At 37.8% G+C, this 14470-nt stretch overlaps 1 protein-coding gene across 1 annotated transcript; it reads right to left on the bottom strand.

Annotated features, from left to right (window-relative positions):
- Positions 1-1781: 1781 nt before the first annotated feature.
- On the bottom strand, positions 1782-6761 carry LOC127968713 (NXPE family member 3-like). The gene is made up of 7 exons (XM_052570054.1): positions 6150-6761; positions 5385-5789; positions 4882-5297; positions 4711-4787; positions 4373-4576; positions 3152-3489; positions 1782-3058 (listed from the first exon to the last, which is right to left on the bottom strand). Exons 2-7 carry the CDS (start codon positions 5775-5777, stop codon positions 2864-2866), a joined length of 1623 nt encoding a protein of 540 aa, XP_052426014.1. The 5' UTR covers positions 5778-5789; positions 6150-6761; the 3' UTR covers positions 1782-2863.
- Between the last annotated feature and the right edge of the window lie 7709 nt (positions 6762-14470).

Below are 14470 nucleotides of genomic sequence, written 5' to 3'. Positions count from 1 at the left end.
CTAAAGTTGCAGTCCCGTCTGCTTTGGCTTTTGTCCAAAGGTGTCGACGCAGCTGGAAGAGGGCTAAAGAGGCCTTGACCCAGGCTAATAGGCGGACCAAATCGAAGGGTATAGCTCTGCACCAAGGATCTGCCCCTCAGAGTAGCCTCACGCAAGTTGGCCAAGGTCCTGAGTCCGACGCAGCTCCCTACCACGCTTGGTCGGGTGCACCCTTTTTTCCATGTTTCCAAGGTTAAACCTGTGTTCCATACCCCTCTTGTTCCCTCTGCAACACCCCCCCCCCACCCCGGCTAGTGGATGGCTCCCCGGTCTTATACAGTGCGGAAGTTGCTAGATGTCCGACGTAGGGGTCGGGGCTTTCAATATCTTGTGGACTGGGAGGGCTATGGCCCAGAGGAGAGGAGCTAGGTTCCGGCCCGGGACATCTGGGATCAGACACTGGTCGAGGACTTCTACCGGTGACGAGGTGAGCCCCTTCCTGCAGCGCCAGGTGGCGTCCATCGGAGGGGGGGTACTGTCATGTCCACTGTCTGATCAACCTGTTCTTCAGTTTGTGTGTGTGTGTTTTTGTATATGTCTGCATTTCATGTGCACATGGTGTTTTGTTTTGGTTTTGATCGTTCGTCTTGCACCTATCTGTGGCGTTCCTCCCTCCCCTCATTACTACAGTTTCCACTTCTAATTGTTTTACTCCGCTCACCTGAATTCAATGTCTGTTCATCTCTCGCTCTATTTATCTATTTATTAGATCGTTGTTCAACAATAGACCATGTGCAGCAATTATGTCTGTTCCAGTCTATCAATCAATCAATCACCTTTATTTATATAGTGCTTTAAACAAAATACATTGCGCCAAAGCACTGAACAACATTCATTTGGAAAACAGTGTCTCAATAATGCAAAATGATAGTTAAAGGCAGTTCATCATTGAATTCATTGATGTCATCTCTGTTCAGTTGAAATAGTGTCTGTTTTAATTTGCAATCAAGTCAACGATATCGCTGTAGATGAAGTGACCCCAACTAAGCAAGCCAGAGGCGACAGCGGCAAGGAACCGAAACTCCATCGGTGACAGAATGGAGAAAAAAACCTTGGGAGAAACCAGGCTCAGTTGGGGGGCCAGTTCTCCTCTGACCAGACGAAAACCAGTAGTTAAATTCCAGGCTGCAGCAAAGTCAGATTGTGCAGAAGAATCATCTGTTTCCTGTGGTCTTGTCCTGGTGCTCTGTCTAGCCTTGTTCTGTCGTGCCATTGTTTGCTGGAACTGGTTGTTTTGTTTTCATTTTTTTTTTTCTCTTCCTCAGAGGCACCTGCATTCCTCAGAAGTGTTTTGGTTTGTTCCGTTACTGGCTCTCTCGTGTCTTCCTCCCCTCTCCGCTCACTACGCGGCCGCACCATTGGGTGCCCCCTGCCGGGGGTGTTTACGCAGGGACATTGAAGTCTCTTATTTTTCTGTTGGAGCTTTTTCCCTATTTCCTGGTCTGTTTCTGTTCATTTGAGGAAGTTTTTCTTTTGGACTTACTGAATAAATTGGTCTCATACTGTAACCTGCATCTGTGTCCAGTTGTGTTCCTGACAGGCCAAAGAATAAGCTAACAGAAGTTTAATCAAATAAATTACATTTTGAGTAGACCAAAAAAAATTCAAAAGTGCGTGTAAAAGACCAAATACGTATTAAACCTTCAACCAGGCATTTGATTCTGCTTTTTTTGGGCTGGTGGGTGGATTTCTTTTCTGAGCAACACATTTTTCTGTATATCTCCATTGGGTAGGATGTGGCTACAGGAAACAAAACACTGTTGCTCTCATTGAGTAAGAACTGGGCCTAATGCCAATGACAAGTCTTACCGATTCATTAAATTTGCAAGTTATAGAAAGAGACACATCATTTACAGAATCTGTGTATGTTCATTGGTCCAATCAGAGAACATTTCTGCATGCTACAACTACTCACAAAATCAGCACAAGCTATTATCTTCAGCAAAGTGGTAACCACAAAAACGTTACTGAAGTTTAAATAAAATTTGTGTATTTTAGAGAACTGAAACATAGGCGATCTGATAGATCTCAGGTACACAAAAATAAAACATTACATATTACAGCTGAGGCCTGAGCAGCATGCGATGCATCCGCAAAATGAAATGTTCAAAGCGGCCAGTTGAGATGTTTTCTATTCTTGAGGTCTGCACAACATTTTGGTTCTCTAGAAATTGACATGCAAGTAAATAACACCAATAGGACACCAAATTCCAGGTTAAGGCTATTTCGACTTAGTATGTCATTACTTTGACTTTTAATTTCATGATTATGGTTGTCATAGTATGACTTCTTATGTGATAATTTAGCATTTTTATGTTGCAGAAAGAGGCTTCTATATAAATGTCATTACTCAGCTGCAGTTAAAGTTTAAAGTTGTTTTAAAGATCGGGAAGAGGATGTTAAGATAATCATCCAACACAGCACACGTGGATAGGGTGACCATATGAGCCATTTTCCCAGGACGCGTACTTTGGTGCCTTATAATGATCAGTGCACAGCGACGCTTCAAGTTGAATGAACGAACAAACACCTAACATGTACGTGTATTTGCATTGCTCTGATCATTCTCTGTAGATCTCACCTTCTCACACACCACAATTTGTTGATTATGTACCATACCTGCATGTTATTGGTCAAACTACTTTGGATGTTTTAGGCAATATAGAAATCCTGGCAAGGATGGCTCATATGGTCACCCTACACGTGGAGCACATTTAGATAATCAACTTTGCCCACACTTGTTTTAAACACTGCCACACGGTATTTCAAGTTTTCTTACACATGACCTGGATTTTCAAATGTATTAAAATGTAGTCATTTAAATTCATTTGGGGCAAATAAAAGATAGTAAAATGTCAATCTCATTTTTGATGATGACAGGGCCTGGATGGATGTCTTCATCGTTGTAGTGACAGGCAGTCATTTGCCACACATCCAGAATATAAACACCAACATCCTGAAAAGCCCACTGCAGAATTCTGTCCAACTGAAGAGAATACCAGTCACTGCCAAAAATATCCTATTAGAAAGACAGAAACCCAACATCAACCCTAAACTTGGCATCACAGTGTGACCTCCTTGTATGTAGACACTTGATACTGTGTAAGCTTACCTTTCTGCCAGTGTTGACAGTCTTGATTATAACTGTAGTTTCAGGTGCCCGCTGTAACAGTGCTAGAACAGCTTTGCGGATCCTTAACACTCTTTGGGTGAAGAAATCCAGAGGGTAAGTGGTGAAATGAGGCCCCAGATTGAATACAATGACCATGTGGGGTCCTCCAGCCAGGTCATCGATCTCATTACTGATGTAGTGCAGATCGGCAAATGCTGTTTTTCGACTGCGCAGAGGAACACCGTGAGCTCTCCAGTGTAAGTCAATGTTGTTCTCCACATCCACTGCTAGGAGTGGTCCTGACTGATGTTGGACATGCAGATTCATCTGCTTCAGCACTGAAAAGTGACACCAATAAATACTGTATGACTCCACAGTTCCTGTATACATAGTATGCAGAGCTGCAAACTTGTTTTGTTATCAAACACACACATGCAGTTAGCAGATTTTTATTTGACCTCCAGACATGCTTTAAAGGCACAGTGACTGGTACAATTTTTATTATAAAATTCTGTAAATGCTGCAAAGAAAATTCCTTTCCACCATGATAAGAATAGCAATGTATAGTGAAAGAATTACAATGGAGCTCCGATAACTATTGCGTTCCCTAGATTTATAAATTGTGCACACAATTTACTAATTCATTCCCTTGATTTGCTAAATCGTGCGCACGGTTTAGCAAATCGAGGGAACGCAATAATAATCATGTGCACATTTTAGTACATTGAGGGAACGTATTAGTAAATTATTATTCTTTTTTCTTGCATGTCATGTGCGGGGTTCCATACATTACTTTTACAAATAATTGCAAAATTAAATCTATCAGTAGAAACCCTATATAAAGAAATTATTTCATCAAAAATACATGTTTCTATGTCTATACTGTTGTAGGTGATGAATACACAACTTTATAATATTTCTTCATTTATTGTTATTGTAAATTACTGTCCCTGGATCAGTGGGGTACTCTTCTAATAAAGTAGCAGTGGTAGCGGACAGATTTTAAGTATCAGTTCTGCTTACAAAGATACGATCTAATCATGTTTACACTAAATAAGCTGCTCCCAGACAGGTTTAAGTTTACAGCCCAGGAGCATTGAAGGAATTAACCAATCCAAGATCAAATCATCAACAATTAAATCCAGCTAACAGAGTTAGCGACGTACGTCTCCTCCTGAATTTGTGAGAGCTGGAAGCCCAATAAGTAGCCTTCTATCTCACCTGGTACTTCATTTACAAAGAACTTAAACCACTGTCTCAGAGTTGAGTCTCCCATCATGTAGATGTCTTTGTCTTTCAGGCACTCGGTTATCTTTTGGGTTGTAAAATGACGGGTTCTACAGACAAAAGAAGTCCACACATCATTCAGGTAAAAGCCGGCCGGAACTGGAGTGTGTAAACCAGGATGACATTTCTCTGTTACATCTGGAAAAAGAGCAAATTGAGAATGTAAGGTCTGTAAAAAGATGAGTTTTGACTATGTAATTAGCTTCTCTTTTTATGTGCGACACATTTCCCAGCATCTCTATTCCTCTGGGTTAAACTCTTGACCAACATACCAATATTTGTATTTCCATGGGAAGGAAAAATTTTGATGATGCTCTTATCGCCACTGATATCTTTGTTAGTTTGCTTCCTGCCAAAGAGAACACATTTGTCTGTCATGCTGCCTTCCAGCAATGCATTAAATCAATCAAGTATAAATTAAATCAAGAAGCCATTGATCTCACATAAGCATCTTGTCTTTATAAGTCAAACTGTCTGTATAACCACCCATAGAGTGGTACACAAGGGCACTGCATGGCAGTGATTTGGGTCTCTGGCAGCGCCATGTTTCTCCAGAACGGGGATCGTTGTATTCACAGCAACAGTCTCCAGTTCTTATGCTCTCTAGTCCATTCTTGTCCCACTTCACATTACACTTTACCATTTCACTCAGTCTGGTCTTATCTGGTCCTGGTCCCTCATAATATCCATAAAAGTACACTCTGTCAGAGTCAGTTTCTCTGTGACGCTTCAGGACCTCCACAGCTTCACTGGAGTGAATCAGACGCACAGCCACCTGAGCTTCACCGACCCACGGCAGGAGGAAACGCACACGGTAGGAGCCATTGCACAGGTCCAGCACCTCCCCAAACACACTGGCCTATGATAGAGGAACATTCTCAGGTGCAGAGCTTAAACACAACAGCTAAGCCGTTCTAGTAAAATAATAATGTGTACAAATACCGACCTTAGATTTAGACCAGAACAGCTTGGCCTGAAAAAAGTCACCTCCATAATGCTTGAATTTATTGTCAGAGTCCTTCGCGTGTACTGTTACAAAAAGCTCCTCACCAATTTGGTAACTCTCTTTCAGGTTCTCTATGATGAAAGTGGTGTGGGCTGGACTAGTACTCATGGACACACTTGTGATTGATCTGTCAGGTTCTTCCCAGTAAACAGCCTGCTGTAACCTAGAGTAGGCATCTAAACTGATTCCTAATTCAGAGTAGAAAGAGCTTATTTGTGTCTGAAAGTTGATTCCTGCAGGAGACCTGGCGTTTGAAGAGTTGTGGCAACTGTGTTCTACTGAGTGCAGAGACAAAAAGCTGGGTAGAGGGCGTTTCTCTCTTTCTTCTCCCATAAAAGACAAAACCTACAAATATACATTAGATGGTTATTATCATGCTTGTTTGGAGATAATTGAATTAACATTGTTTTCTAACCATTCAAAGAACTGCATGCATGCATAAAAAAAAGAAAAGAAAAAAAAGATTTAAATGTTATCTAGAAAGGGCATGCAAGCCAGGACTATATGCATGGGCCTGACCATTGCAGTCGAGTTTCATTTCATTCAGCAGATGGTAAAAGTTGCACACTTGCATGCATGTTTTTAGAGAGCCAAAACAGTAGTACTAGCAAACTGTAAAATATCTCAAACCAAAAAACATTCTGGCCTTGTGTACCAGGAAAATACTTCAGATGGTCACACAGAAATGTATTTTCTTTAACTCACCAGAAAAAACAAGACTACCAGTAGACACAGCCCAGTAAAAAGCTTCCATAAACATGATCTTACCTTGTGAACTGTAAAATCAATATTACAGAATAAAGTTTACAAATGTACAAATAATTATATATCAGCCATTTACCCAAAAGACTAAAGGAAAATATAGTCAAATTTGTCTTGCTAACATTCATGAGCTACCATTTAATAAGTTAGTTAAAGTTGGTAAAATGGGAATGCATACTTACTTCATAGAGAAAAAAAACGACAGCTGAATACAGTAAAATTAATAACGTCATCAGAATCGGCACACTCGTTTGCAAATCGGGTGTTAAAGTGTTAGTTCACCCAAAAATGAAAATTCTGTCATTAATTACTCACCTTCATGTGATTTCAAACCCATAAGACTTTTTGTCATCTTCGGAATACAGATTAAGATATTTTTGATGAAATCCGAGAGCTCTCTGACCCTCTGTAGACAGCAACTCAACTGTAATGTTCCCAGGTCCAGAAAAGTAGCAAGGACATCGGTAAAATAATCAGTAAAATGTGACATCATTGGCTCAACTGTAACTTTACGAAGCTACAAGAATATTTTTGTGCGCAGAGAAAATAATTTATTCAACAATTCTTCTCTCCCTTTCTTCCGTCATTTTGGAGAGTTTCCACTGAACTTAAACAACGTAATCAGCATTGATTATGTTCAGCGATAACACATGACTTTATTAAAAACATCAGACCAAACATTGGAATGACATAAGGGTGAGTAATTAATGATAGAATTTTTTATTTTTGGGTGACCTTTAAGTAATTAAAATGTAATTACTTAAGTCGTAGCCTACTTCAAAACAATGTTGGCAAATTAATTTAAAAAAATTAAAATACATCCACACTTTTTCTCAGAATTTAAGGAATTAGTGTAAGTTACAGTTTCATAGAATAGTGTCATAGAATATCATAGTTCTAATAATAATGGGACATATTGTAATGCAGTGTTACAATGTTCCCAATTTGCGAAACTGGAATTTAAACAGATAGTTCTGCTAGTTAGTGAAGCATTTAAGCCACCTAAACTGCTAAATAACAGATTGGAGATTAAAGTAATAGCAAATTTGTCTTATTTTAAGTAAACACAAAAAACTGAAATGGAAATGTACTTTAACCACAAATTTTCTTCTACTTGGTTAATTAAATGTTCAGCAATATCTTTAAAAGATTTAAAATTCTGGCACAGTTTTGTCTCTAAAGAGTGTTGATGTGACAACTAGTAAATAGCATACATTTTGTTATGCTGCATGTGCGGAAATGTTTGAACCATGTGGGTTACAACTAATGCTGCTTTACTTTGTACCCCACGCACCCCGCATATCTTCCTGCCTATGCTTAAACCAATTGCAATTCATTGTAAATATACATTGTACATAATGTATATACACACACAAACTATATGCATGAAATTATTTAGCAAACAAATTAATGAAATGTTTTGAAACTTACAGTGCTGTTGCCGACTTTCAATATCCATTTGATTTTTTAAGGGCATGTTTTTAAAGTCCAAGGCAGTTTTTTTTTGATGCCTCATGTTTCTTAATTTTGTGCGTTTCACCCTTCCAGTGTACATCTGGCTTTGTACCTTCTTTTTTTTTTTTTCTTCTTTCCTTTTCTTGCCAGTCCCACCCACAAAATACTGGACCCTCTGGGAACAAAGTTAAAGTGAAAAAAATTTAAATAAAATAAATAACCCACAACCTTTTTGGCATCTGAGCTGCATATTCTCTCAGAGACAACAGATCAACTTCAGCATATACTGATAACAGTCAAACGGTCTCGGTTTTAGTGAGGCACATTATGGCATGGAGATAAAGGAATCTTTTAATAAACTTACACACATAGACCATTCAAATAACATAAATCCAAGACAAGGAACTGAATGACACTGAAGAGAGTTACAAATGACCTCCTCTTATCATCTGATCATAGGTGTATCTCTCTATTAGTTTTATTGGATCTTAGTACTGCGTTTGACACAATTGACCACAACATTCTTTTGCATAGACTTGAACACTTTGTTGGCATTAATGGAAGTGCATTAGCATGGTTTAAATCATACTTATATGACCGCCATCAATTCGTAGCAGCGAATGCAGAGGAATCATATCGAGTACCTCAAGGCTCAGTACTAGGGCCGCTACTCTTCACGCCAGAGTTGTAGATTACACGGGGAAGTGTGTTCACATAGAGGTTTTCAAGGAGCTGGTGTGTCTAAATATAGATTTAAACTCAAAGAGACAGGATAGTCTGCGCATGACATGATATTTTATTCAGACCCAGAAGACGAGATGAACATCACGGAGCGCTAAACTCTCATGAAGTGTGTGTTTCTTTCATACTCAAAGCTGGAGGGCGCTCTCGCACAGAAATTCATTCCAGGAAACTCTTAAAGGTCCCGTTTTTCGTGCTTTTTTGAGGCTTTGATTGTGTTTACAGTGTGCAATATAACACATGTTCATGTTTCGCGTGTAAAAAAAACTGTATTTTTCACACAATTCACCTATCTGTATACCGCTGTTTTCACTGTCATAAAAACGGTGGCTGATGACTTGTCCCTCCTTCAGAAATACGTGATGAGTTCTGATTCCTGTTCTGATTCCTGTGTTGTGATTCGACAACAGCTGAGAGCACGCTGCCCTCCTGGAAATGTGATTGGGCTAGTTTTGAGAAACAAGTGGGCAGGATTTGTTTTGGCAATGCTGATCTGAACGCACATGCTGGAGATGTACTTACAATCACAGGAGTGTTTTTACTGACGAGATGCGCATGAAAATCACATTTGTTTTTTTGCACAGCCCTAACATCTAGTTAACAAAGCTAAACAGCGTTGCCCTTTGTGTAATAAGTTACAGAAACTTTTAAACACACCAACTTAGATAATAAAATACACCGGTTGTGGTCCATAAACAACGCCTTCTCCAGACCTGCTGGAACTGCTCCATCTTTCATTTTCATAATCTTTGTGTGAATCCGGCATTAAACTGATTGATATTGAGGAAGCTGTCTTCAGCAAAATTTGCTGCACATAGTTTTACATGTGGATTATAATTTTTGGGAACCGAGTTAAACATAAATTGTAACCATTAATCTCCAAGTACAGTGCCCCTGGGAAGCCCAAGCAAAGGTGATTGGACTCCGAGATGAAAATAACAGCGTTTCAAACGACATGGTGACAGAAACAAATGCAACTCTTCCTCTTCTCCACTGAAGCGCAACAAGACCACGCCACCTGTTTGTGTATACATGTGGGCAGAGGTTAGTCAAAAAACTGTTTTAGTGACGTCATTACTACTCTAACAACAACATTAAACACTAACTAAAGTTTAATACATGGGATCATGAAGACAGGACTTTTAATATGGCAAAAGCGTCCAGCTACCGCTGTATGAAAACAGTTGTTTTCACAGAAATACAGACACTTTTGGAAACACAAACACATTAAACATACGATTGCGACAATATGGTTTTTCAAGTCATCTCCAGCAGGTCATAAATAAAGTATATGAACAATGCAGTGCTATTACAGTATATGAACTATTCTGCCTTATTATGTAATTAAAAAAGTGTTTGTAGTTTATAAACAAATCATTATTATTTGTCATTGTCCAGAAGTTATAGATTTCTAAGCCAATTAAAAGCCTTAAGTTAGAGAAAAATTTAAGTTGCCTATACACTACCAATCAAAAGTTTTTGAACAGTAAGCTTGTTAATGTGTTTTAATGAAGTCTCTTCTCTTCACCAAGCCTGCTTTTACTTGATCCAAAGTACATCAAAACAATAACTGATTTCTATTTGAATATATTTAAAAATTTAATTTATTGAGATTTCATAGCTGAATTTTTAGCATCGTTACTCCAGTCACACGATCCTTCAGAAATTATTCTGACATTCTTACTTGCTGCTCAAAAAACAAAAACAAAAAAAAAAACACATTATTATTAAGCTTTTCAATGATAGTGTATACTGTTGCAAAAGCTTTTTATTTCAAATAAATGCTGATCTTTGGATCCTTCTATTCATCAAAGAATACTGAAAAAATGTACTCATATGTTTTAAATAATGATAATCACCAAATCAGCATATTAGAATGATTTCTGAAGGATGTGACACTGAAGACTGGAGTAATAATGCTGAAAATACAGCTTTGATCACAGGAATAAATTACATTTTAAAATATATTCAAATAGAAAACTTATTTTAAATAGTAAAACATATTTCACAGTATTACTGCTTTTGCTGTATTCTGGATCAAATAAATGCTTGGTGAGCAGAAGAGACTTCTTTAAAAACATTTAAAATCTTACTGTTCAAAAACTGTTTACTGGTAGGCTATACAGTAGATTACAGAAATGTTACATTGTAATGTTTTATATTATATTGTATATATATATATATATATATATATATATATATATATATATATATATATATATATATATATATATATATAGTACAGAGCAAAAGTTTGGACACACCTTCTCATTTAAAGAGTTTTCTTTATTTTCATGACTATGCAAATTGTAGAGTCACGCTTTTGATGTTTGTCATATGCAACAGAAATGGCAGCATTTATGCATTCATTAAAAAAAGAGGTGGACCGCTCACAAAATTTAGTCGGTTGCAGTCTGGAGACCTGCAATTAATAGTAAATAAATAATACATTTATTATAAATAATAAAATAAATATAAGGAAAACTTAACCACTCAATATTGTCATATTCTTTAAGTGTGTAATCTTTATTAAAGGCACATCCATGTGGAGAACGCCTATATTAAGCTACATCTTAATATATTATTATTGTTAAAAAGCCCCGCTGTAAATGAGCTTTCATTTTTAAGTGTTCTGGCGATCGGCCAGTGTTTGATTGGGCTGTCAATGTCATTAGTGTTTGGTAGAAATTGCCCGCAGAGAGTAGGTGAAAGCTAATGGACTCGGGGCTTTCTCAAGTGTTGGTGTTGTGTGCGTATATTGAACCAAACCACACACAGATGGAAACACCAATGTACTGTCTGCACTTACGTGATCAACATTTATGGAATTGTTGTGAAGAAAATAAAAGCATCAAGAACATAAAACTGGATCTTTATGTCTCTGACCGGACATATGGCTTAGCTGTACTAAGCCATTTACAGCTTTCTTTGCTAGTTTTCTTTAATTATATTAAAGTATAGTGTTCCTGTAGCTTGATTGGTAGAGCATTGCATTATCAAGTCCAACGTTGGGGGTTTGATTCCCCGGGAACACAAGATAGGTAAAAATGCACTGTAAGTCACTTTGGATAAAAGCGTCTGCTAAATGCATAAATGTAATTTATATTATATAAATGTAATACAACGTGCGACAGGTTGACTAGAAAAATCTTAAGTAGAGGGCAGGCCTACTCACCCTAATTAGATTATGAAGAACAATTTGTTGATCTTGTTTTCCTTTCAATACATTCCTTCCGCAAGATATTTTTGTTAGATTATATCAAGATCGCTGTCATATATTATTGTGAGTTTGCAATCCCTTCTTCCTTCTTACTTGCTCTCTTCCATAGATGTTTCCTTTTAATGTTGGGTGTGAGTGTTGTTGTCCTCTCTTACTCCTGCCCTCCCTTTCTGTCTCCTTGATTTTCTCCCTCCTCCCATCTGTGCTTTCTATTTTTATTCTTTAGTCTTATGTCTCTTATGATACATAGAGTTGAATCTGTGAAGAGTAGTGGAGCATCTTTTGGGCCCAGGTTGTTGAGTTCAGTTTGTCCTTTACTGAAAGTTGGGATGTTCTATGTCCATGCTATTCCTTATATATCCAGCATTTGCTGAAGGTATGTTTACCTCAGACATAACGTTGTTTTGGCTCATACTCAACACATAATCTATATCCTAGTGGTTGAAAAGATTGTACCGCCCTTATTTTGTCTTATATAAAGTCAGTGTAAAACAATAAAAGATTTGAAGTGAAGGTATATTCAGATTTGAGTCTTCGGTGTCTTTTCTTCCCACGGCTGTGAACACTTCAAAGGGACTGAGAAAACTTGTGGTGGCGGTGATGTAAATACTTATAGTATTTTAACATTTTCCAATTACTTTCAATAAGTGGTAGGGACAATATCGACCCTGGCAAAAAGTGCTGGGGACATGTCCCACCTGTCCCACCCGTAAATTACACCAGTGGCGTTTACAAATCGGTTTATGGCTCCAATATTTCATTGGCACTTGTGCGGCGCTGAAACACTACTCTCACCTGATTGGTCGAATCACTCCACCTTCAGTACGGTCTTTTCATTCTTTCAGGCAGAATAAGAGTCAGTACGAGTGCGACACTATAATGTCTGAAACCACCACTCACTGTTAATTAGAATAATATTTTAATCTGGGAACATAATTTGAGTTGCTGTGAATTGCAAGTGACCCCTTTCCATTATTCATAGGTTATAGTATTGTATGAATATTGTCCCACTGATAAATACAGTGCAAATTGTTCTTTGTATGTGTGTGTGATACGAATAAATAATTGTGAAAACTAATAAAGTTTATGAATGTAAGCATGTGTAGCCGAAAGAATGAGATAGACAAGAGAGAAAGAAGAATGAGAGAACACACCTTACTGACAAAAAATTAACAGGGTTTAGGGCAAATAAAATTCCTATTTTTCTTGCCTTAGAATTTTATTAGTTTTATTACAAAGTAAATTGGTTGATGTTTCTCTTCTCTGTCTTCTTTGTTGGGCTTGAGAAAGCCAACATAGATTTAGATTCAGAATCAGAATGAGCTTTTATTGCCAGGTATATTTACACATACACGGAATCTGTTTTCGTGACAGAAGCTTCCACAGTGTAACAGAAGGACAGTGACAGACCAAAAACACATAATAAAAGAATAAAAAATAAATAATAAAATAGAACAAGTAAATAAGGAATAAAAGATATACAAAATGACAATTGTATGTACAGATATATAACAATAGACAGTTGTATGTACAGGCATATTACAGTATTGTTCAAAATAATAGCAGTACAATGTGACTAACCAGAATAATCAAGGTTTTTAGTATATTTTTTATTGCTACGTGGCAAACAAGTTACCAGTAGGTTCAGTAGATTGTCAGAAAACAAATGAGACCCAGCATTCATGATATGCACGCTCTTCAAAAAAATAGCAGTGTCTACCTTTGACTGTACAAACTCAAAACTATTTTGTACAAACATTTTTTTTTTTCTGGGATTTAGCAATCCTGTGAATCACTAAACTAATATTTAGTTGTATGACCACAGTTTTTTAAAACTGCTTGACATCTGTGTGGCATGGAGTCAACCAACTTGTGGCACCTCTCAGCTGTTATTCCACTCCATGATTCTTTAACAACATTCCACAATTCATTCACATTTCTTGGTTTTGCTTCAGAAACAGCATTTTTGATATCACCCCACAAGTTCTCAATTGGATTAAGGTCTGGAGATTGGGCTGGCCACTCCATAACATTAATTTTGTTGGTTTGGAACCAAGACTTTGCCCGTTTACTAGTGTGTTTTGGGTCATTGTCTTGTTGAAACAACCATTTCAAGGGCATGTCCTCTTCAGCATAGGGCAACATGACCTCTTCAAGTATTTTAACATATGCAAACTGATCCATGATCCCTGGTATGAGATAAATAGGCCCAACACCATAGTAGGAGAAACATGCCCATATCATGATGCTTGCACCTCCATGCTTCACTGTCTTCACTGTGTACTGTGGCTTGAATTCAGAGTTTGGGGGTCGTCTCACAAACTGCCTGTGGCCCTTGGACCCAAAAAGAACAATTTTACTCTCATCAGTCCACAAAATGTTCCTCCATTTCTCTTTAGGCCAGTTGATGTGTTCTTTGGCAAATTGTAACCTCTTCTGCACATGCCTTTTTTTTAACAGAGGGACTTTGCGGGGGATTCTTGAAAATAGATTAGCTTCACACAGACGTCTTCTAACTGTCACAGTACTTACAGGTAACTCCAGACTGTCTTTGATCATCCTGGAGGTGATCATTGGCTGAGCCTTTGCCATTCTGGTTATTCTTCTATCCATTTTGATGGTTGTCTTCCGTTTTCTTCCACGTCTCTCTGGTTTTGCTCTCCATTTTAAGGCATTGGAGATCATTTTAGCTGAACAGCCTATCATTTTTTTGCACCTCTTTATAGGTTTTCCCCTCTCTAATCAACTTTTTAATCAAAGTACGCTGTTCTTCTGAACAATGTCTTGAACGACCCATTTTCCTCAGCTTTCAAATGCATGTTCAACAAGTGTTGGCTTCATCCTTAAA

The sequence above is a fragment of the Carassius gibelio genome, chromosome B12 (assembly GCF_023724105.1).
Source record: "Carassius gibelio isolate Cgi1373 ecotype wild population from Czech Republic chromosome B12, carGib1.2-hapl.c, whole genome shotgun sequence".
In the NCBI taxonomy this organism is placed as follows: domain Eukaryota; kingdom Metazoa; phylum Chordata; class Actinopteri; order Cypriniformes; family Cyprinidae; genus Carassius; species Carassius gibelio.
This window is presented reverse-complemented; position numbering and strand designations above follow the sequence as displayed.

Bases quoted from the DNA above. Each gene is read 5' to 3' on its own strand.
- LOC127968713 (XM_052570054.1), bottom strand. From the start codon at position 5,777: ATGGGAGAAGAAAGAGAGAAACGCCCTCTACCCAGCTTTTTGTCTCTG. The intron at 4,788-4,881 runs GTGAGATCAATG...TCTCTTTGGCAG, and splicing joins TATAAAGACAAGATGCTTAT to GAAGCAAACTAACAAAGATA. The intron at 4,577-4,710 runs GTATGTTGGTCA...CTCTTTTTCCAG, and splicing joins CCATGGAAATACAAATATTG to ATGTAACAGAGAAATGTCAT.